General features: G+C 43.5%; 1 protein-coding gene across 2 annotated transcripts; it reads right to left on the reverse strand.

Moving 5' to 3' along the window:
* Positions 1-5,159: 5,159 nt before the first annotated feature.
* LOC121439073 (interferon-inducible double-stranded RNA-dependent protein kinase activator A) lies at positions 5,160-25,067 on the reverse strand. 2 transcript variants are annotated; one of them, XM_041639566.1, is made up of 8 exons: positions 24,535-25,067; positions 23,991-24,036; positions 18,271-18,352; positions 15,257-15,335; positions 13,881-13,998; positions 11,199-11,293; positions 6,077-6,251; positions 5,160-5,781 (listed from the first exon to the last, which is right to left on the reverse strand). In XM_041639566.1, the coding sequence occupies exons 1-8, from the start codon at positions 24,841-24,843 to the stop codon at positions 5,624-5,626; spliced, it is 1,062 nt and encodes a 353-aa protein (XP_041495500.1). In that variant the 5' UTR covers positions 24,844-25,067; the 3' UTR covers positions 5,160-5,623. The 2 variants fall into 2 exon arrangements, with proteins under 2 accessions (XP_041495500.1, XP_041495501.1); XM_041639567.1 differs by having other exon boundaries at positions 23,867-24,036; positions 24,535-24,734.

Here is a 25,067-nt window from a genome sequence, read left to right on the forward strand (position 1 = left end):
ACAGTGTGTTAGCACTAATCTAGACAGTGCAAGTCAGACACGCCCCCACTCTGTGTGGCTTACTGTTGCACACCCTGCCCCTACCCCACAAGGCTTGGTAAATACGAGATGCATGAAGCTCCTGTTCCCATGGCGGCGCTGCAAGCTGTTTTACAGTGAGTGTGGGGAACCACCTTTTTGGGGTGACTTCTGTTGTGATCCTAGCCAGGCAGGTTCCAGGGTAGGAGCTTGAGGATTGAAAAATGTTAGGTAGGAGGAACAGAGCTAAGAATCACAGCGACATAGGCTAGTAATGGGAGAGCAACTCAGCAAATGCTAAATGCTGAGTTCACCCTCCTTTGTCTTCCATACATGTGTACACCCCAATACAAAAGAGGGAAGACAGCAAAAGACTGCTTTAACACGATACAAAGTATCTACTGAAGACTGCTTTAGCATGATACAAAGTATCGGCTGAAGACTGCTTTAGCATGATACAAAGTATCAACTTGGATTTCTGTTCCACTAGGTCCTGTAGCCGTTCAGTCCCCCAAAAACCCACAGAGGTCTACAGTAACTATAAACTGGTTAGCCTATTAGCTCCAGCTTCTTATTAACTCTTAAAACTTATATTAGCCCATAATTCTTGTCTGTGTTAGCCACGTGGCTTGGTACCTTTTTCAGGAAGGCAGTCACATCTTGCTTCCTCTGTGTCTGGATGAAAACTGCAGACTGAACCTTTCCTCTTCCCAGAACTCTCCTGTTCTCCTTGCCCCATCTCTACTTCCTGCCTGGCTACTGGCCAATCAGTGTTTATTTATAATACAAGTGACAGGGTATAGACCATTGTCCCACAGCAAAAAAAAAAAAAGGACAACTAGAACAGTTACTTGTTTCAATACTTAAGATATCAAGTCATTAATTCTTGAGAAAAGCATTCTGTTGTTTAGGCAGTAAACCAAGTATCCTGAAGGCAACCCTCCCTAGGTCAAACCTTCTAATTCAAAAGAAGAAGCAAAAGTGTGCTTGAATTCTCTGACCTTTGGTCAGGGTGGAGAGGACACACCTCTATGGGCCATATTAATGTCCAAAACACCAAGTAACCACACCCTAGGTCAGGGTGTGTAGCCACAGTTGTTGTCAACAACTTTGAGCACCCTCAAACTCTCTGACCTTCAGACAAGATGGAATAGGCTCACATTTTTAGGCCTCCACAAGTGAGCTATGTTTCAATAGGGTAAAATCCATTCTAATGATAAAAAGGAAACACAGGGACCAGGACCAGTAATATAGCTGGTCCTCCTCATCATCAAGAATTTACTGTGCATAACTACATATGGTACACATTGAAGGGCAATACAAATCTATCAATGGCTTTATTAACGATGGTATAACAAAGATATAACCTGCTGTCTGAATAATTCCCAGTAGGTTGTCAAGCCAGTAAAATCTTCAGGGTAAATGACATTCTTGATCATTTCCAAAAGTTTATTTTCAGGGTCACCGCAACTTCAGAGCATCAAAACAAATTCCATCTCTCCAATTTATAAGAGCTGCTGTTTGATCCCAACACTGAACCCTCAGGTGTGAAGTCTATCCATTTTAGAACTTTTATCAGGGTGCCCACCCCTTTATCATTTTGAATGTCTTTGGACTATGATATAGTTCCAGTGTGGATTTAGTACTACTCACAGTGGACTTTGCCTTCAAGGGTAAATTTTATTTCTAACATAGCTAGTCTTTGGAAAATGTTAAAAGGAATCTTTTACAAAATATTTACTTATTTGTTGAGAGAGAGAGAGAGAGAGAGAGAGAGAGAGAGTGCAAGAGAGAGCATGTTGGTGTAATGCATGCAAGCGAAGGTCAAAGGACACATTTTGGGAGTCTTTGGTGCTCTCCTTCCACTGTGGGATCTGGGGACTGAGCTCAAGTCGTCAGACTTACACAGCCAGTGGCTTTAGTCTGAGCACCTCTCAGGTCCTAAGGAATTTTTTTCTAAATGCACATACAAATCTATAATATGCAGCCAACAAAGAGTTACAGAAGAACTATCTACAAAATCATAACTTTCTTTAGAAATTGCAATAAAGCAAAGATGGTTCCGTGCTCTAAATAGAACCCTGCCTAATGCAGGTTTGTAATTTCATATGATTTATATCATTTTTTTCCTTTCATCTGTTCCCACTCAGCTATACATTCTGTATCTTAGCTTGGACTCCTAGGGAGCAGACTGTGAGAGAAGACAGACAGGAGGGTTTGGCCGCAGCCTACAAAGATCTCATGATCAATTCAGAGGCTGATCATTCCTTCTGAATTAAATCAAATTAAAACCAAAAGTCCAAGACTTTATTGTGCTGGATGCAGGATGCCCAAAGGAGGGTGAGTGACTTGGATGTAGGCTCCAGATTGGATTAAATGAATGTGTGATTTAAACCATGCTAGCTGAATTCTTTAAAAAAAAAAAAAAGATTTATTTATTATGTATACAGCATTCTGCCTCCATGTGTGCCTACACACCAGAAGAGGGCACCAGATCTCATTACAGATGGTTCTGAGCCACCATGGGGTTGCTGGGAATTGAACTCATGACCTCGGGGGAGAATAGCCAGTGCTCTTAACCACTGAGCCATCTCTCCAGCCCCCTGAATTCTTTCAAGATGTCATCAACAGAAAAGATGGCTCAGTCCATTAAAGTACTTGCCCTGCATGCATGAGCACCTGAATTCAGATCCTCAGAACTCACAAATAAGGCGGCTCTCCAACAGTCTTGGAGAAATATTTGAGGCATTTTTTTAAATGAAGTTTTCATTTATTTAGAGTGCAAGTAACAAGGTAGCCCACGTCTGTGACCCCAGTGCTGGGGTGACTGTGACAGGCACATTCCAGGGGCTCCCTGGCCAGCCAGCCTGGTTGAACCAATGAGCTCCAGGTGGATGGGAAACCTATTGTCAATGCATAAAACGGAGAGCAGTGAGAGAGAACACTTGACATGGACCTGTGCCCCCACACGCATGTGTGCATATATGCATTTGCACAGGCACAAACATATGACACGCCTTCAGAAACGATAGAAGGCAATGTTGGCTCTTGTTAGTATCTTGTTATCAGTTTCTAAATCTCCCACTTGGTCTTTATTATGATGATATGTCTTGACACAGAGGCCAAGGAATCTTTTTTCTTTTTTTTCCCGAAAGAGGTCATGGCTTCTGCAGACCTAACCAGCTAGTTTTCAATTCTTTGAACTCCTGCCGTTCTTACCGTTCTTACCGTTCAGTCCTAGGCCTGGTCCTAGGCCTCCAGGAAGGCCTTTTGGCTTTCACACAGAGCTCTGAATGACCAATTATGATGGTTGTTTTCGTCAACTTGGCTGGATTGAAAACAATATATTGGTGAGTAAAGCCTTCCGGGTGTGTCCGAGGTTCCAGGGACAATGAAGCCATGAAGGGCATAACCAAATGTACTAATTTAATGTACTAATGAGTTAAAAATTTGAGTAGACTATTGGGGGGAATGAGAGGTGGACCTAGGCAGAGGAAGTGGGTCACCGGGACTGTGCCTTTGAGGGTGCACGCTGGCACTTGTCTCTTTGAAGCCCTTTTCTCTCCTTCTTGGCCTCCATCAGGTGCTACTGGCTCCTACTGCCCCATCACGCTTCATCTCAAGTCCACAGCAAAGGGTCCAAATGTTCTAATGTTCGAGACTGAACTCTCTCAAACCCTGAGCTAAAGCAACTCTTTTCTCCTTTGGTTAGGGATGTTGACTCAGCCATTAAATCACCCTTATTCTGCCATAGTTTTCAAGGCTGCAACAGCGATTAGCAATAGCTGGCCAATTCTTCCATCCTTAAGAGCTGGTCGCTTCTATATTTCTCAGTCATCTGAAACAGAAGCTGGGCAGCTCAGCTTACTGCCTGAAGTTGTAATAAATGTGCTACCCCAGCATCCTAGGGGCTGTGGGGTCTGTTTTCCATCACTGAGTGGGGCTCCCATCCTGTAAGCCAGGAGGCAGAAGGAGGTGCAAAATCCCACTGGCTCTCCTTTCTTATGCCACTTCTTCAAGCATCACAGCTTGGGCTTCCTGAGAAGCAAATTGGAGTTGAAATTAGAGGATAGATTAGGGGCTGCTAGCTCGGGCAGGAAAGGAAGGCCCGTGGGGCAGAGGGAGAAGTGGGGATAGCACAAACACAAAGGCAGCCTCTGGCCGGGTATAGTGGCACAGGCCTTTAATTCTAGCACTTGGGAGGCAGAGACAGGAGGATCTCTGGAGTTCAAAGTCAGCTTGATCTACATAGTGAGTTCCAGTACTGCTAGGGCTATGTAGTGACCCTGTTTTAAAAAACAACAAATTCAAATCCAAACCACTCACAAAATACCCACAAGGCAGAGTAAACTGTCCCTGCGTATGGGAACTCTGGAACTGAGATAAGCATTATGATCATCCCAATGTGGGCAGTACGGTGACTCTTTGAACGCAGGCTGCCTAGAAAGGATGACTGACTGGTTGCTGTGTCCAGCTAGGACAAGCATGGAGACGTCTCATAGAAGATCAGCCACGCTCCCAGAAGAGGCTAGGCCATCGTGCATTTAAGAATCTAACCTTTTCCAGCCTTTCCCCACAACTTTTCAAATGCATGTATTTTGACACTTCTGTATTGATTGATTATATGTGTGCGTCGTAGCACACTTGCGGAGGTCAGAGAACCACGCGTGGGAGTCAGCTCTCTCCTTCCTCCAGGTGGTTCTGAGAATCAGCAAGCTGTCAAGGTTAGCAGCAAGCCCCCTGACCACTGAGCCATCTCCTGCTCTTTTTCTAACCTTTAAATCAAGTCAAATCTTTGAAATATTCTGGTAAAAGAATCGAATGAATCGGAAACGTTTCTGTTGTCATCATTTCTGTATTAACCCTTTTTCAAACCACTAACTCACCAACAAATGGTTGTGTCAAGAAAAAACACAGTGTTGCGTAGGATTAGGATTGATTGCAAAAATCAAACAGTGATGCCCACAGATACCTGTGGATCGTCCTTCAGCTACAGAACTTTACCTTTGAATTTCTGCAGTAAGCTAGCGGCATGCAGATAACAAGCCATCCAAACGAAAATGTCCATCAGAGCGTTCACCTACAAAGAAGAAAGCTACGATCAAATAAGTAGCTATTTAATAAAATAAGCGGAGCCCCCGTTGTAAGAACAGCTCTTTATTCAGCCATGTTCCCTGAAATTCAGCAGTGACATTCAACACAAGCCTCAACACTCTAGTCTAAAGCAGGATTCACGTCACAAAGCCTCGCCCCCAAAGGGAGTTGCAGCAGCAGCGAGACTGTTGCTCGCAGGACTTTACCACCTCATGGTCGGTCAAACACGCAGGTTCATCCAGCGAGCCTGAGCTTGTAAAAGGGGTGCTGCATTCAGCCTTGTGTACAAAGTTTATAAATACAACATACCAGTACAAAGTTGAAGCCATTAAAAAGAGCTGAACAGCAACTACCAGGAGACAATTGGATCTGGAAGGCCGACAGACCCCGAAGAGACGTGGACAGGACAGGACGCTCAACGTGTATCGCAGTAAATGTGCCCCTGGGAAGAGGTGCGAGGGGGACGGAGGCGCGGCTGCAGAGCTCAGCCGCAGAGCTCAGCTGCCCGCTCCTACTTCCTTTCTGCTATTATCTTTAAATACTGCAGAGCATTGTGCGCGGCGTCGCTCTGTGCATTGCTGCAGGAGATGCCTGAGCCATGACACACGGTGATAGGACTGGTGGACAGTTCTGCGAGACACTGATACTGTCCGTTGGCACTCAGTTCCTCTGTAACGACACATGTAAACATGACAGTCAGTGCTGGGTGTGCGTAAAGCAAATCCTTTAGAAAAGGTTTTTTTTTTTTTTTTTTTTTTTTTTAATTTCTGGTTTTTCAAGACAAGTTTCTCTGTAGCTCTGGAGCCTGTCCTGGAACTAGCTCTTATAGACCAGGCTGGCCTCGAACTCACAGAGATCTGCCCACCTCTGCGTCTGAGTGCTGGGATTAAAGGCCAGTCTCCAAACCAACAATAAAACAAAAAGGAACAAAACAAAACAAGTCAGGATAAACAAGAGACCATACCTATGTCCAGATACGTTATGGTAAAGCCTTGCTCCTTGGCAATCTCACTCAGAAGTTGGATGTAGTCTGTGTTCGGGAGACTGAGGAGGCTTCTTTTTAGTAAGTTGATCTTTTCACCAGGGGAATTCCTCAATGAATGCCAAGTACATCCTAGGGAATGTCCGACCATATTTGTCTAAAAAGCAGAGATGAAGGAGATTCAGCTTACTAGCCCCCACCCCCAGCCTCAGCGCCAGTGTAACTGAAAGCACTGGTTAGGAGCTGGAGAGACAGCCCAGGGCTCAGAGCACGGGCTGCTTTTCCAGGGGACCCAGGGCTTAGAGCACAGGCTGCTTTTCCAGGGGACCCAGGGCTCAGAGCACGGGCTGCTTTTCCAGGGGACCCAGGGCTCAGAGCACGGGCTGCTTTTCCAGGGGACCCAGGGCTAAGAGCACAGGCTGCTTTTCCAGGGGACCCAGGCTTGTTTCTTTCCAGCATTAGGTCTAGGAGAGATGCTGCCAACAGAAAGGCTTTTATTTTAATAAGTTCTTCCAACTTGGGCCAGAAAGATGGCTCAGCAGATGAAGACTCTTGATACCAGCAGGTGAGGACTCTTGATGCTCAGTCTGATGCCCGAGTTTGATCTCTCAGACCCACATGGCAAAGGAAGAGAGCCGGCTCTTCCAGCAAGCTGCCCTCTGCTTTGCACACATATGCACCGTGCCCTCCCATGCCCAAATAAATGTAAGAAATACTTCCTGTTCGATTTCAGAACTAATTTACAAACCCACCAACTGACAGAGCTTGTGTTTTCACACTCTTGCTAATACCAGTTAGTTATTAAACACTGTAGCTTTTACTAACTTAAAAGGTAAAAATATCTTATTTTGCATGAATAAACTGAATATTTTTCTTTTCTTTCTTTTGTAATTTCCTACTGGGATTTTTTTTAAAATTTATGTGCATGCACTTTATATGTATGAACACTGGCTTCTTTCTTTGTTTTAGTTATATTGCTTTTATTTACAGAATTTTGGTTGTACTGTAGATTCTAGCCAAATTCATTTGTTTTCGATTCTAGATTTTAAGTTATAATTAAAACCTTTCCATGCCTAAGATTTTTTTCGAAAAGATATCATGTTTTCTAATACTTACAGTTGTATTTATGCTCAGTCCTTGATCTGTCTGGGACTTCTGTTGGTACGGGGATAAGCAATTGACGTACATGACGACATACATACAAAGACCCTATCTGGCACCCTCACACAGGGCTTTCAGCTGTCTGCCTCACAGCTGAGCCATCCCTTTCCTAACTGCTCCGAAACCACTGCCATCATCATAGGTGTCTGTGCACTTGCACCTGCTCCTGAGTTCCGTTCTGCTCTCCCACCAGCACCCGGTGGTTTTACAGTTTCACTGTTTGCTTTATTCTCTGGGAAGGCAAGCACCCTAGCCCACTTCAAATTCTTGCTTTCTAGAGCTCTTGGCTCTGTTCAAGGATTTGCCTTTTGATTTTTTCCAGATAAGCCTAGTAAAATCCTTGTGAGTTCCAAACTGAAGTCTGGAAGATTTAGAGTAAGACAACTTATATTTTTATATATTTACTATATCAAGTGTCTGTGTGAAAAGAAATAAGGCCACAATAATCTAATTTTTATTATATTCTTCAGGGGGGTTTTTAAGTGTTCCTATGTGATCCAGTTTTTTTCTATTCCAGTTTACCTCAACATAACGCTCTGATTTTAATATTGAAAATGGATTTCATGGATTTTTTTACACTCTAGCTCTTACTTTATAAATAAGAATATTATTGACTTTTTTCTAGTATACTTTTTTTTTTCCAGAATAGATTTTCTATTTTTTCGGAAAGTGTCAAATTTTGTTTTGGTGTGTGTGTGTTGTGTGGTATGGTATATGTGGGCACGTGGTATGTGTGCACGTGGCTGTGTGTGGTATGGTATATGTGTGCACGTGGCTGTGTGTGTGGTATGGTATATGTGTGCACGTGGCTGTGTGTGGTATGGTATATGTGTGCACGTGGCTGTGTGTGGTATGGTATATGTGTGCACGTAGTATGTGTGCACGTGGCTGTATGTGGTATGGTATATGTGTGCACGTGGCTGTGTGTGGTATGGTATATGTGTGCACGTGGCTGTGTGTGTGGTATGGTATATGTGTGCACGTGGCTGTGTGTGGTATGGTATATGTGTGCACGTAGTATGTGTGCACGTGGCTGTGTGTGGCATGGTATATGTGTGCACGTGGCTGTGTGTGGTATGGTATATGTGTGCACGTGGTATGTGTGCACGTGGCTGTGTGTGGTATGGTATATGTGTGCACGTGGTATGTGTGCACGTGGCTGTGTGTGGTATGGTATATGTGTGCACGTGGCTGTGTGTGTGGTATGGTATATGTGTGCACGTGGCTGTGTGTGGTATGGTATATGTGTGCACGTGGCTGTGTGTGTGGTATGGTATATGTGTGCACATGGCTGTGTGTGGTATGGTATATGTGTGCACGTGGTATGTGTGCACGTGGCTGTGTGTGGTATGGTATATGTGTGCACGTGGTATGTGTGCACGTGGCTGTGTGTGGTATGGTATATGTGTGCACGTGGCTGTGTGTGTGGTATGGTATATGTGTGCACGTGGCTGTGTGTGGTATGGTATATGTGTGCACGTGGTATGTGTGCATGTGGCTGTGTGTGTGGTATGGTATATGTGTGCACGTGGCTGTGTGTGTGGTATGGTATATGTGTGCACGTGGCTGTGTGTGGTATGGTATATGTGTGCACGTGGTATGTGTGCACGTGGCTGTGTGTGGTATGGTATATGTGTGCACATGGCTGTGTGTGGTATGGTATATGTGTGCACGTAGTATGTGTGCACGTGGCTGTGTGTGGTATGGTATATGTGTGCACGTGGATGTGTGTGGTATGGTATATGTGTGCACGTGGTTGTGTGTGGTATGGTCTATGTGTGCATGTGGTGTGTGTGTGTGTTGTGTGTGGTATGGTATATGTATGCACGTGGTATGTGTGCACGTGGTTGTGTGTGGTGTGGTATATGTGTGCACGTGGTTGTGTGTGGTGTGGTATATGTGTGGACGTGGTATGTGTGAGAATGCGCCTCCACCTGTGTCAACATTCTCCACCTTATTGTTTGAGTCGGGGTCTCTCCCTGAGCCTGGAGCACACAGATGCATCTGGCCTGGCTGACCAGCAAGCCTCGAGAGTCCTCTTGTGTCCGTCTTCCCAGCACTGGGATCACAGGCCACTGTGGCTGGCTTTATAGAAGTGCCACATTTCTGAACTTAGTCCTTCTGGTGGCATGACAAGCATTTAACAGACTCAGCCATCCCCCAAGCTCTTAGGTTTTTGGTAGCCTACGTACATCTACTCATAGACAAAAACATTCCAAAGTCCACAGTAGGAAAAGACAGCCTCTTGCCTCACCCTCTCCTCACCTTCAATTGCTTTCCCCAAAACAATAAATTTAACCTTCTCTTTTTACTACTCTAGTGTTACTTTCCTAAGACTAAAGAATGTGAAAACTACTGACTCCGTACACTATTTTAATGAGCAGTTACCTTGAAACATTCTGTTACTGTTTCTAGTAGGGGTTTACTTTTGAGTCAAAGTCTCCTGCAGTTAGAGATGCCTTCAACTTGTTATGTAGCCAAAGGAAGCTTTGAACTTGGGGTCTTGCATCCACCTCCCAGTGCGCCACCATACCCAGCTCTCCAGGAGTTTGCAGAATTAGAACCGGATTATTTGCATCTAGCAAACACTTCTGGCTCACCCTTTCTTGTTTCCAGTTTTACTCTATTTCCTGTCATCTAATCGTGTTCTTGATATTTCTAGAACAAGGTCAAATAAAGCCTCTTACTTGATATCCTGTTTTATCTTCTATTTTAATGAGACGATTGTAATGCAGACATGTAACCATGATTTTAATATCTTTTTGGATTTTGTTTTTATCAGTTATGACTGCTACAATTATCTTTTAAGCATCTATTGAAAAGATTGCTTCTCTTTTTCCCTATAAGTGAGCCATAAGTTCTGTGAGGATGCTTCTGCCGTTGAGCCACCGTGTAGGTGCGGGGTACTGACCCTGGATGCTCTTAGCCACTGAGCCATCTCCCCAGCTCCTCTAAAACTCATTTTAAAATATACTCACTTCTCTCTCCACTTCCTGTGCCTCTACCTTAGCTTATGTTATCTTATTGCATCTGTTTTCTATAATACCACTCTAGGGGTCTCTCTGGTCCTCATATTCATTTATTCCCCATAATCCAACAAAGTGATTTCCCTTCTAACAAACAAATTAGATCTTTTTTTTCCTGCCAAGATAAAATTTGTTAATGACTTGGCACTACCCTCAGTATGAATGGTAAGCTCTTTAGTTTAGTCAGTCGATTTAAGACATGATCACTCTTTGCCTGCCTGGGCTCACTCTTTGAGAATTCCCTCCTCTGCCACCATGATCTGGACTTACCAACTGCTAACAATTCTTTGACTATATATGGCTTTTTACTCGGGGGACTTTGCGGTTGCCATCTTCGCTTGGAAATTTACTTGCCCTACTTTCATCCCGTCTCTCGGCTTAGACGTTACTTCCTCCTGGAGACGGTCCTGAAACCCTAGTCTTGGCTAGCTGCCTTCTTCCACGTTCTTGTCCCACCCTCCACCTGGACTATCTATAGCATACTGTCTTTCAGTCGGCTGCCAAACTAGTTAGAGGCAGAAGCCAGCTGCATACCGACACGGTGCAAGCTCACCAAATGATCATGAAGTGGACAGATAATAAGCAAGCCAAGGAATGGCTATAGAAAGAAGCACCGCTGGTCCACTGTCTGTTACTTTGCCTATTTGACCCTCGTACATGCTGAGTACAAAGCCATCCACTGTGCCACACTCTTGGCTGAGATCTTATTTTCAGACCCCATCCCGAGACTCTGAATCACCTGAACCAACTCTAGCCCAATCCAGGAGGCAACAAAAATTGGAGTCACAAGTAACTCGACACAGCAGAGAGTATTAAAGATGGCAACTCTGAAGTGTTCACACAAGAAATGAAGGGACATTTCCTGTAGTCGGAGATGCTCAGTCATAATAGAATCCAATTGCCTGGTTATTACTTACTAGAGAAATGTGGTTCTCTGGAGAAATATTACTAAATTTGGCAAGAAATTTCTCAGCAGCATTTCTCTTGGCTTGTTTTTTGGATGCTCCCTTTCCTAGGTAAAAGAAAGAAAGAAACAGTAGATTTAGAAGTTAATGTTCACAGAATATGACCAAGTGTTTTATTAGTGAATACCTCAGGATTTTCATACACCGGACCAGAATTTTCTTATTGCATTAACATCTTTATTTGTTATAATATATAGTATAGATATATCTCAATATACCCTACATCCAAAGTCCTTCTGTGTTCACCTTTATTAAGTCTGCCACCGCTTAGCTGCCATACTAAAATACACACACACACACACACACACACACACACACAAAAGAGTGAAAGCCAGGGGCCTACATATGCTAGGTAAGTGCTCTATCATTAAGCTGTATCACTAGCCCTCAAACAACCATTAATTATTTTTGAAAATATCTGTGTGTGTGTGTGTGTGTGTGTGTGTGTGTGTGTGTGTGTGATGTGTACATGTGAAGACATCTGTGTGTGGCTGGGCCCACTCATGTTGGTGCCCAGGGAGACCAGAGGTCAACGTTGGATGTCTCCCTCTGCTGCTTTTCATCTCTGTTACTTTTTGTTGTTGTTTTATTATTTCTTTTTTCAAACAGCATCTTTCCCTGGACCTGGAGCTCGCTATTCAGTGGCACCAGCTGGCCAGCTCACCCCAGGGAATCTATGTGCCTCATTCTGTGCCCCCTGGCCATCAAGTGGGTGCTGAGGATTCCAGCTCAGGCTCATGTTTGTGCAGCGAGCAGTGAACCCACTAAGCCATTCCCCCAGCCCAGTTTTTCTTCAATAATTAAACTTTGCAGCACAAAGTGAGTCCTTAGATCTAGCACACGAATCATGTGTGGTTTAATTCTGACCAACTAGATTTATCAAATATACATAAATTATAACCCCTAACTCTTAATTTTAAAATGGTCAAGTGTTGCTTCTTTTTTTTTCACTGAATATTTAGCCTAAAAAGAGCATGGTTCTACCCAGTCTATGAGGAGTGGGCAGTTACTTTTCCTACTTATTACAGAATCTTTGTGGTTGAGTTGACCAGATGGCTCTCAGTACCTGTGAACGGGACCCCTCTGCTTTCATCCCATGATACAATCTCAAAGGCCAGTAAACTCCCTTAACCCCTAACTCTAATTTCTTTCTTTCTTTTTAATATTTATTTATTATGTATACAATATTCTGTCTGTGTGTATGTCTGCAGGCCAGAAGAGGGCACCAGACCTCATTACAGATGGTTGTGAGCCACCATGTGGTTGCCGGGAATTGAACTCAGAACCTTTGGAAGAGCAGGCAATGCTCTTAACCTCTGAGCCATCTCTCCAACCTCCTCTAATTTCTTGTTTATCATCTAGTTGCCAACTTATAAAAGATGATATGTGAATTAAAAAAAAACATTAATAAGGGTATAGGAGATACTGGGATTGAAAGGTTAAAAATCTACTTTTAGGCTGGGTGGTGATGACTCACTCCTTTAATTCCAGCACTCAGGAGGCAAAGGCAGCCTGGTCTTCCAGGACAGGCTCCAAAGTTACAGAGAAACCCTGTCTTGAAAAAAAAAAAATCTACTTCTATATTTTAGTTTTATAGATTTAAAAACTGAGGCTAGCCAGACATGATAATAGTTCACACCTTTGATCCCAGCACTTGGGAGGCAGAGGCAGCTGGATCTCAGTAAATTCAAGGTCAGCCTGGTCTACAAATCGAGTTCTAGAGCTGCCAGTGCTACATAATAGAGAGAGACCCTGTCTCAAAAACAAAAACACAAAACACCTGGAGATATGTCAGTCACAGAACACTTGCCTAGCGCATGACAGGTGCATGTTAAATATCCAATACCACTAAACAATTAATAAATCAATCAGAAACCCAAGGAGATTACGAAGTTTGCTTAACCCTTTAAACCAAGGACTCCAGGAAGAACAGAAGCCGCACTGGCCCACACTACCACTTAGGAGAAAACACTGGCCTATTGTGTCTAATGTTCAGCTAAGGTCTCATCTGTGTAGTGCTGGGGACAGGACCCAGGGCCTCATTTGGGCTAGGTAAGCCTTCCACCACTGCTCTTCACACATCGTTCATGCAATCCCATTTTAATCTACTTTAGAAGTGACCAACAGGCCAGAGAAGTTAACACGGGAATTCTCACTAGCACTTTTTAAAGGGACAGTTTTTTCCTCAGAGCTTATGTCCTTTATAAATCAAAATTTGCTGCAATTAAAAAGGACAACCTCTGCTATCTCCTTGTAATTTATGATATTATTCTTTATATTTTATGATTTCAGGGACTGGAACTAGGACCTCACACATGCCAACCAGACATGCTATCATTAAGATAAACACCCTCACTAGCTCACCACAATTTTTTTCGCCGTTTAGTCTCTCATTCCTCACCTCATCTTTCTAGTCCAGTGAAAACTACTTAAGGCAAAGAGCCTACAATTAGCCTGTCTTTTCAGCTACAGCCTCATTTTAGAAACATCAAATTCAGAAACATAACTATTCTCGGAAAGTCACAGATAGTAGAAAAGAGACATCAATATTCACAAAGCCACATGATAGAAATTTCTATAGCAGTTCACCATCTGGAAATATCGCAAATGCCTCTGATTGTAAGGATCAAGTACCTGTTTCCATGAATGACTCTAGCCGGCAAATAGTGGTGTATTCTCTCTTATGAGCAGGGCCTCCTTCCTGGGAAAGGGTATATTCAGGAAGTCGCCAGCCGTGGTGAATAGCCAGTTCCTGTAAAATCAATCAGGTTATGATAGCAACTTTAACTATTCGACGGCTCAGTCACACAAATGATATTTCTCTTTGATTCTGGTTCTGGTCATGTGCTTGACAAGAAGCACGGTACTGGCCAACAGAACCCAGAGGAAAGCCCTGATATCCCCATAGGCGATCCCACATCTTATATTCCTCTATCCAATGCCCAAACCAAAGCAGTTTGGTACCATTGGCGGTACTTTTCTGGTGTGCCATAGTGAGCTGATGCCTGAGTTCACTGAGGAAGGCAGACTACATTTATGGTTTTCTTTCCCTTTTTGCTAGAATTAAGCAATTACGTGGCTACCTCTCTCCTCTCGAACTAGTTACATAGCCATGGTTCTGTCTCAACAGAAGCAGAAAGAGGGTTTTTTGTTTTGTCTCATTTTGTTTTACTTTTCCAAGAGCAGTGAAAAATGCCATAATCTTTTTTTTTTTTTTTTTTTTTTTTTGGTTTTGAGACAGGGTTTCTCTGTGGCTTTGGAGCCTGTCCTGGAACTAGCTCTGTAGACCAGGCTGGTCTCGAACTCACAGAGATCCGCCTGCCTCTGCCTCCCGAGTGCTGGGATTAAAGGCATGCGCCACCATCGCCCAGCTAAAATGCCATAATCTTAAAGCATAAACTCGCTACCCAACTGCTTCTTGACCTTTTGGCAAAGTCAGGTATTAACACTCTACCCTGTTACACCAAGGCCTGTTTATACCGAGTGACGATTCCATTAAACAAGGCAAATACTGAACAGGAAGAAAGTCCAAAAGCAAGTTAATAAGAGAATAATCTCAAACTAGCTATGGACAATGCAATGATCACTGCTTAAGAAACAAAATACTTGTTTTGTCTACTGTCCAATGTCTCTCTGCAGCTGCTGTTCTTTCTCATTAGCATTAAGAAAATTCAAGGTTAATAAAACATTATGCAATATAAAAAAACAAAATACTCATTGCTGGGGCCTAATGACATATGCCACCATTAATCTCAGCACTCAGGAGTCAGAGGCAGGTGGAGTTCTGTGAGTTCAAGGCCAGCCTGGTCTACAGAGTAAGTTCCAGGATACCACAGTCACATAGAGAGACCCTGTCTCAAGATCACACACACACACACACACACAGAATGAAAGAAAGAGAAAATGCTCATATTCCCCCCATTATATTTAAACCCATTTGTCTTGGTCTCTGTGATAGTACAAACTCATTACACTTCAGTCAGACAAAACAGTATGGGAAACTAACCTACCTGTAACGAGCCGATTGGATTCAGCTGGTTCTTTGGCTGTTTGGATGGATCAGGCATTAAGGGGTCAGGAACTGCAAAACTAAACATTATTTAAAGGTGTTATTAAATAAAGCAAATTCCTCTGAGTTACTAAGTAGATGACAATGTATTCTCCACTCAAACTCCTCTGCCTAAGCTCCCCATTCCTCCTACATGGACTGAATGCCCCTCACGCTGACTCCTTTGGGAATCTGATTGACCCATCATCTAAGAGCTAGGTCAGGCATCATTTCCAGACATCGACTCTGTTACCTCAATGGATCGTGATCTCTCGTTCTTCCTGAAACACTGTACCACCAAAGTCGGTGGCACATGCCTATAATCTCACCATTCTGGAGGCAGAGGCAGGGGGATCAGGAGGTCAAAGCCAGCCTTAAACATAGCAAGTCTGAGTTCTATATTTAAAAAAATCTTAATCTGGCTCTTTAAAAAGTTGTTGGACCGTAAATTATCCACTGTTGCCCTCAGTCTATCCATCCCTCTCCTAATTCTTTCTGACTCACATTGAACACTAATCGGTGATAGGGCCTACGCATTTCTTACTTACATAAGCTTTGTACATAACCAACTCAATAAAATATAAATATGGAGGGCTGTGGATCAAAACCCTTGCCACTCTTACAGAGAACTTGAGTTTGGTTCCCAGTTCCCGTAGGGTCAGGATGGCTAACAACCATCCATAATTTCAATTCAGGGGATCAAACACCTTTTTTTGTCTACTGTAGGCACCAGGCACAGATGTAGTACACATACATACATACAAACAAAATACTCATACACACAAAATAAAAACAAATAAATTTAAAAACAGTTTCAGGAAGAGTGCATGTAACTATAATTTGGGACTATAGAAGAGGGTTGGTTGGACAAAGAGGCAGGGAGAGAGGGGCAGGAGTCATATAGATGCATGCATGAGGTTCTTAAAAATTATATATCATAGTGTGCATATATGAACATATGCATGTATAAAGTACATTACTTTTATTTATGTACTTTATGTGTATGGGTGTTTTGTATGAGGGCATCAGATCTCATGGGACTACAGTTATAGATGGTTGTGAGCCACCATGAGGGTAGTGGGAATTAAACTCAGGACCTCTGAAAGAGCAGTCAGTACTCTTAACCACTGAATCCTCCCTCCAGCTCCTGAAAACAACTTAAAAAAAAAAAAGCACAACCATTAGTCAGGAAATTTAGCTGTAGCAATGCAGTTATCTAGGCTATAAGTGCTTTTTCATCCAGATATCTAGGCAAGAAAAATTTGTTCTGTTATCTACTTGGTATAAGGTTAATTCTCTGAGATTCTGATGCATCTTGCATAAAGTAGACACCCTACATGAATGTGGTCTTAACATGTGTGTGGGGATTCTAACCAGGGGAAAGACCAGTCTCTTTTAGGGGGTTTGCAATTACGAGTTACTGAGGAAATCAAGGCCTAGTTCTGGAGACACTGCACTCCACGCTGACAGCTCCACAATGCAGGCAACTCAAGAGTCACTTCTGTCGTGACACGTGAGGTTCTGCTACCGCCATCTCCTCCAACTGCCAAGTTTAACCCAGGCTGACAGGACAGATGAGAATTCACTTACAATGCTGCATGCCGAAGCTAGGCAAGTAATTGGGATGGAGAAGTGAGAAAGTCTCTGTACTAAACCAGGCCACTGTAGGCCTGATTACAGCTTAATAATTCCCATCTTATCTGTCAAGAAGCACAAATACATCGTAAAGTTTGTTAGCCTTTCACGGTGACAGAGTGAAATGCCCATGCGCAGAGACGATAAGCTGTTTGTTGGGTTTTACAAATGTACCCAGCGCTCTGGGATAACTTTTGGGCTGCATAGCACAGGAGGGCCACCACCCACAGGTGGAAGGGCTCAAAAGCTGTGCTACAAGAAGTGTGACTTGAAAGCCAGCATAAGTCACTTATATACAGAGGAGTAAGCATCGCCTTGTGAGTGCAGGCCTGAGGCAAGCACGTATCTTAAAGGTAAATATGGTACTAGTTTTAAAACACCCCAAAGCTTTGGAGTGACTGAGAAAGAGAGCTACTGCGTGGATCTTAAATATTCTCCTAAATCTCTAAGTCTCACTATGGCTGGAGAACAAAAACCAGTCTACCCTAAACTCCACTGGCCTTTTGACCAACGCTAGGCAGATTGCACAAGACTGAACTCCAGGCATCTCTGGGCATGTGTAAGAGAGGAAACTGAAGGCTTGCCATGTTCCACAGTGGGCTAAGTGTAAATCGGAGACATAATTTATGAGCTATACAATGCTGCAAGGCCAATACTCTTTCTAAAAGCACTAACAGTGGCAGACATTTCCACTCGGAAACGTATGGAATTACTATCCGACTTAACATACCCCTGTACTTGATGCAGGAAAGGTACATTCTTGCCTCCTTTTCCCAGATGAGAACTCCTAAGAGTGCTTTCAACTAGGTAGAGTAATATATGCCTACAATACTAGCACCAAAGAGGATGAGGAAGGAGGACCATTAGCTGGAGCCCAGTCTGGGCTGCATAGTGAATTTGAGGGCAGCTATGTTTTATATAGGTATGCATTAAAAAAAAAGTAAGACCATCTTTTAAAAGAAGAAAAGTACTATTTTTACTGACCTTTTTCCATCTTACATCTTATTTTCTTTAGTGTACAAAAAAATCAATTAAAAATAACTACCCTGTATATTAAGAATATTTAAAAAAAAGAATATTAATATCTGCCACAAATGCTGATTGCACTCCAGCATGACCCAGTAAAGCCTGGTCCACGACAGCCTCCCACGAGCAGCTAACTGCCAGATTTAATAGGCTTAAATTGTCTCTAATGGACGGCAGGCTTTCACAGATATGGGATTTTAGAGCGAAGACACGGCCAACCGCTCACTCTGTTGCTTTTGCGAGCATGTTAAAATTTTTCTTCTTACCTCAGCCATGACGACTTTGAGCTGCAGAATACAAAGAAATTTAGCTCACCAGATACTTGCGTTGGCTTTCAAAATGTTGATGGCGGCCTCTGCAGCTCTGTGCTTTGCCAGCTTCTTACTGGTCCCTTCACCTGAGTTAAAGATGGGGAAGAAAGGTCTCAGTCTCTGTGAGGAGGCATGGGCTCCATAGCTGTCGTCAGAGTGCGAAACAAAGTCACCGTATGCATGCTTGCTTGAAGCCACCCACCACCACGTGCAGTTATATTACTATCACACTCAACCTGCACAGCCAACACCTCAAAGTCATTTTTAAGAGTATTACTTATTTGAGTTTCTGCATAAGTACATAAAACATGATTTCTATATTGACTATATTATATATAGAATAGGGATAAGCTAGATCATATCGCACCTCCTGAAGAAACAAAACTTAGCATTTTGCTCTTTGTTGTGAGATACTTATAAACTGTGTGAAAATGTATTGCTGTGATTGGTGTAATTAAGAGCTGAATAGCCAATAGCTAGGCAGGAGGTATAGGCGGGGCTTCTGGGCAGAGAGAGGGGAGGGAGGAAACAAACCTAGGAGCACAAGAGGTGCCAGTGGGACTTTAAAGAAGAACAGTAGGGATCAGAGGTCATGGAGCCATGCAACAGAACATAGATTAAAATAAATGGGTTAATTCAAGTTTAAGAGCTAGTGGGAGAAGCCTAAGCTAAGGCCAAGCTTTCATAATTAATAAGAAGTCTCTGTGTCATTATTTGGGAGTTGGCTGGTGGGACAGAAGAAGACTCATTACACTTGGTGCCTAACGCATGGCATGTAAATTCACATAGGGCCCGAGAAAGCTGGAAAAAAGTTCCAAGCAGCTCCTTGTTGGTAGCGTATACAGGCTCTGGTACCAAGAGGCCCTGCTGTTAAGCACTTGAATGGGGTTTCTAGCAACAGGTGGCACACTACTTGATGACAGGAGACTATGTAGATGATCCTACTGGAGCTGGGGCACAACAACAGGCCCCTTGCAGGCATGAGGCTCCACTTTCACCAAATTGAGGGGGAGGGAGCCAGCTGCCAGAGCTGCCCAGTGTCTGGTGTGGCCATTTAAGGTTGGTCTTGCAGTCAGAGAGGCTGCAGGTGCACTGCAAAGTGGTTCAGACCAAGGATACCTTTAAACAGATATAGTTTAAAAATGAATATAGACAGTCATAAAAAAATAGTTTAAAAATAAAAAAATTGAGTCTTTAAAGAGAGAGTAAAATAATATTTAATAAATAAATCATGTAAAGATGGGAAATACACAGGGTGCCTGGATCCTGTATGGTACGTTGTTGACTTTGAATTTTTCAAATACTAACGTACAAAAAACAATCTGTTGAGAGACATTGGATTATGGAAACTACTGAATTAAACCAACTTATATATTTTAAGAATGTTTTCACTTCAGAATGGAAATCAGAAAATATGTTGCATTGGGAGAAAAGTGATGCCTTTGTTTCCACTAGAAACAAAAAGTTATGGTTCTCTTCAAAATTAATGAAAATCAGATTTGATTGGGGGTAAGCCTTCTGAAAATGTTGGGTACAGATATTAAAAAGAAACCAAGAAAGACTACAGGACAGATGTTGAGTCTACTTTTGAACAACCACTAGTCTCAAGTATGTTACATTGACGTGGATTTTTGTATATTGATACAACAAAAATAACCTCTATATTTTCTACTCTTATTTAAGGTATTATACCCATGCATCTCACGAACAAATGTAAAGTTCTAGTCCTTGAAAGTTATTAAAGATAATAAAGAAAAACAGGTTAATAGTTCATCATCTGTAACAATCAAACTTATAGTCATGTTAGGTATATTTTCAAGATCAAACAGAGATATATTTAAAATGGATAGATGGTATTCAAATACTTCACAGTCTTGCAGAAATATGGAATTTAAAATGTTTTAATAACATAAGGCTTTTCATGACAGTGAACCATGTCTGTTTCTAGAAGCATCAATTTACTTCAAAAAAAGGATGATGGGCATCAAATAACCTCCATATGGAGTTTGCTTTCAATGTGACAAAGCTAGCCATTTGGGCTAGCCATAAGATAAAGTTAGGCCCTTGCCTTGACTGCTGACAGTGTGCTGTCCACACTGGGCAAGCAGGACACAAAAGAAAGTGACTGTTGAAATTTACCAAGACAGGGTAGGATAGTCCTTCAAAATTCCTGCTTTGCAGAAAAGCCTGTCAGATATTCTAGCCTCATCGACCTAAGATGGATGCCCCAATGTTACAGAGGAACCTTGGGTGACTGCCCAAGTAGCCAGACAACTCTGTTATTTCTATAATTTTGGAAGTTACTTGCTCTACACTTCCTGTTATATCCTTCTCAGATCTTTGATGGGGTTAAAGACTAGGTAGTTATAGTTTTATAGTTTTTCTTATTACCAAATTAAAAAAAACTTACATAAAAGATATAAAGTTTATAAGGTTGAGAGACATGAAAGTTTAAATTATTTTAAGTTATTTAAGTCTAAGATATTTTGGGGTCTAAAAAAATATTTTTAGGATGGTAATACAAGTTATGATAGAAAATGGTTTAAGTATAAAACTTTGCATTTACTAAGATAGATTAGATAATAGAGTATTTTCTCCAAATATGCCAAATACAAATGGACTGGATATTTTGAATGCAATTCTTACCTGATAACTGTTCTTATTGTATATAGTTTTACTATATTGTGGGATATTTGTATACTGTGTGAAAATGTATTGCTGTGATGGGTATAATAAAAAGCTGAATGGCCAATAGCTAGGCAGGAGGTACAGGCAGGACTTCTGGTCAGAGAGGAAGAAAGCAGGAGATGAATCTAGGCGCATGAGAGACAACATCAGCGGGACTCTAAAGGAGTCAGACATTGTACAGATTACAGGTAACTGAGCCAAGCGACAGACTGTAGGTTAAAATAAATGGGTTAATTTAAGTTTAAGAGCTAGTGGGACAAGCTTAAGTTAAGGTTGAGCTTTCATAATTAATAATAAATAAGTCTTCGTGTCATGATTTGGGAGCTGGCTGGTGGAACAAAAAAGTCACTACAATTCTTCCTTTTTCCCAGACAGAGAGGTTCTTCTGCAGCAAGTTTTCTTTAAAGAAGTCACTGACAGTCCCTGTTCTAGCTAAGCAGGCAGGATTACACATCACGCGCAGTAGAGAAGGGTCAACATACAGAAGGCGAAGCTTACGTCACAAGCCTTCCACACAATAGGTAAAAGCTAACATGGGTAGACAAGGGGAGGGCGTTGGAAGACCTAACTCTTCATTTCAGCCATCACATGAGGTAAATGGTGAAGTCTGTCTTTTCCTTCTGAGTTCAAATCCCCAAACTCATGGAGAATGCTTTCAAGTATGACCCTCAAGTATCAGAGGACACAGAGTCCTATACTCCCTCTCATCTACTAAAACAGACACTGGCTGAACAGAATCTCTTCTTCTCTAGGACTGACAGTCAAATGTATGTTAACAGATACCGGAAATACAAAGGGCATGCTGTAAGCCTCAGTGTAAGCTATAAGGAGGCACACGAGATCAGCAGCTTGCCAGGTGTGACCATCCAGTACCACCTGTTCAGAAGGCTGAGGCAGGAGGATTGGGAATTAAGGGCCAGCTTGAGCTCCCACCAGAAACCATATCAAAATCAAAAAGGAAAAAATTAGCAGTTTAGCTACTCTTGGAGACACTCATGAAGTTTTCATGGGGGAAGGGAGAACTATATAGACTAAGACAAGCCAAAGCCAGTGAAGTGAGGGAGAGCCTAGGACTGGGAGAGCCTAGGACTGGGAGAGCCTAGGACTGGGAGAGCCTAGGACTGGGAGAGCCTAGGACTGGGAGAGCCTAGGACTGGGAGAGCCTAGGACTGGGAGAGCCTAGGACTGGGAGAGCCTAGGACTGGGAGAGCCTAGGACTGGGAGAGCCTAGGATTGGGAGAACCGAGGACTGGGAGAACCGAGGACTGGGAGAGCCTAGGATTGGGAGAGCCTAGGATTGGGAGAATCGAGGATTGGGAAAACCGAGGACTGGGAGAGCCTAGGACTGGAAGATCTGAGGATTGGGAGAGCCAAGGATTAGAACACTGCAGCAGAAAGGTTTCTATGTCAAAAAAGAGCCAAGAACCACAGGGAAGGGGGATAGGCTAGAATAAGGAAGACAACTGTCTTAGTTAGAGTCTCTATTGCTGCAACCCAAGCAAAGATGCCTTGAAAGCACACAGGTAGGTAGATGGACTGTTCTGTACCTAGCCGAAGTGCTAAAACTCAGAACTATTAGTCTTTTTTTTTTTTATTATTATTATGTGTGTATGCCTGAAGGCCAGAAGAGGGCACCAGACCCCATTACAGATGGTAGTGAGCCACCATGTGGTTGCTGGGAATTGAACTCAGGACCTTTGGAAGAGCAGGCAATGCTCTTAACCCCTGAGCCATCTCTCCAAGAACTATTAGTCTTTAGATAATCACTGAAGCTGTGAAGGCTGATAAGTTACCATAGGAAGGCAGGGTAGAAGAGATCGAAGGCAGGACGGTTGTAATAAATTGCTCCTCTCTAACCTAAAATGCATCAAAGGGGAAAATGGCTATGTTTTTTCTTGAGCATGCTTAAATATTTGAAAAATGGCCAGCTAAAGTAGCAACTAAATCTAACCTTATGGATTTCTATAAGAAATGTTCCAGCCTATACCTACAATCCATCTGCCCCACACACACACAAATAAAAGGAGCCTTAATTTCTTGAAGCGGCTTCAATGATTAGAGGCAACCCCAGACTCCCAGAAACAAATACATGATACATTCAGACTAAAGTTCCATTAGACAGTGAAACTTTAGCTTTTCCTAAATTTTTTCTTTGTATATTTACAAATTAAATTATTCAACATTTTTAATGCTTTCAAGTAAATAAGTATATAGGAAAACTATGTCCACATTTACAAATGTCAGCTCTGGTTGCCATTTTCTCAGGCTCAGGCTGAAAGAAGATCTGAATCTGAACTATAGAACATTATTGCTCTGTGACCTTGGAAATATGGCTTATGAAAATGTCTCTGAACTTCCTCCTTCATGAGTGCAAAGGAGGAACAATCTTAGACAAAATACCTGTGTAGTATCGAGAAGGAGAGGCTACTGTGCAATACAGTGGAGAGGGATACAGTATAGGAGTCTCTGCCTTCCCCATATATCATAGACAGACTCAAGAGTGGTACCAAGAATTCAAAGTTCCAGATGGGTCCATGAAGGGAGAAACTCAGAAAATTCTGAGGTCGTGCCTACTAGTATCTGTATTTGTCACTTTGAAAGGTACCTACTGACCTAGCTATGACAGCCCCAAGGACATTTCCAGCTTCTAATTCTTAAGAGGAACTTTAGCAGGCTCCCTCGGTATAGGAAGAGATGTGCTGGATGCTTGGAAACCTTCTGAGTTTCTGAGCTTTTTTACATCTTAGGGAGACAAAAATTAGGGAGAAAACAAGAGAACTTGATGCTGGAGTCTGTCGTCTGCTCCCAGAGGAGTCTTAGATAAAGGGGGGAGGGTACTTTTCCTAACTAAAAAGCAACACAAAGTCGGGACCGCCAATCCACATGGTCATGGCGGTTAGCTGCATACAGACCTGTGCAAGTTATGTCACCAACGGTTACTCTGAAGGTGAAAGTGGGCACGTGTATTTGCACATCGGATCTTTCACATTCATAAACTGGGATGTTCTTGGTCTTCATGCCGTATTCGTGCAATACCTGAATCGGTGTTTTCCCAGGCTTGGCTGTTATCATCTTGCCCAAACTGCAAAAAAACCAGAAAAATGGACGCTTTGAACGACAAAACTGAAAGGGAAGCAAAGAGCATCCACTTGTCAGTTTTGACAGCCACAAACGGTAACTAGAAAGCTCCAAGGCGCCCCAGTTGCCAGGATCAGTGGCAAGGCCTGGGCACACCTGCGTCTGGGCACTACAGCCCATAGACGAGAATAGAGAGATCGGTATAGTGAGAACTTGAGCACAGTGGGAGGGATGCTGAAGGAAACCGAGTGGGCTCGGGAGTTGCAGGCTAGATCAAGCCTATACCCGGGTCTGTGCAGCACCCCTGATCATAGCCTCCAGAACCCATAGTCGCCGGAGGGGCGGGGCGCGCGACAGATCCCGGGCCCGAAGGGCGGGCCCAGCGCCGAGCCTTGGGAAGGAGGAAGCTTTACCCAGAATGCAGCCCGACAGCCGGCTCCCCGCCCCGGCCCCGCTGCCCACCCCTGTCTTGGGCCTGCGGCCTCGACGGCCCAGGGCTGACCTGAAGGTCCCGCTGTCCTCGCGCTCCAGCGGCGGGGCCTCTGTGCGATGCCTGCTGTGGGACATGGCGAGAAGGGACGGTTGGGCACAGCGATCGAGAGTAATGGGGATCTGGGTCCTCCCTCTCCACGTCGGCCAGATCCCGAGAGGAGCTTGCCTGCCCTGTTGCCTGGCTCCCCCTCCGATAGCAGCTTGCCTCTTTCCAGAAGAGGGACAGGCGGAGAGGGGGGGGAGAGGCGGGGCTTAGGCGCGGAAGAGCCGGCCACACCCCCTCTCTGCCGGACCTCTCGGCCACGCCCCCCTCTGCCATGCTCCGCCCCTCTCTTGTACTGTTTTGTTTTGTTTTGTTTTTTCTCTGCTGCTGTGCTGGGCGCCTTTCCGATTCCCTCTCTGCGAGTCCCTGCCCTTCCAGCTACGGTTTACGCTCTGGTTGGGTTCCCTGAGCTTCTCAGCGCCTGGCCCCAGGTCCCGCCCTCTCTGCCAGTCCCGGATCTTCCCAGTTTCTGCCTGCGCCCCGCTTCTGTTCCCTAGGTT

The sequence above is a fragment of the Microtus oregoni genome, unplaced genomic scaffold (genome assembly GCF_018167655.1).
Source record: "Microtus oregoni isolate MIOR12 unplaced genomic scaffold, Mior012 000060F_001, whole genome shotgun sequence".
NCBI lineage: Eukaryota > Metazoa > Chordata > Mammalia > Rodentia > Cricetidae > Microtus > Microtus oregoni.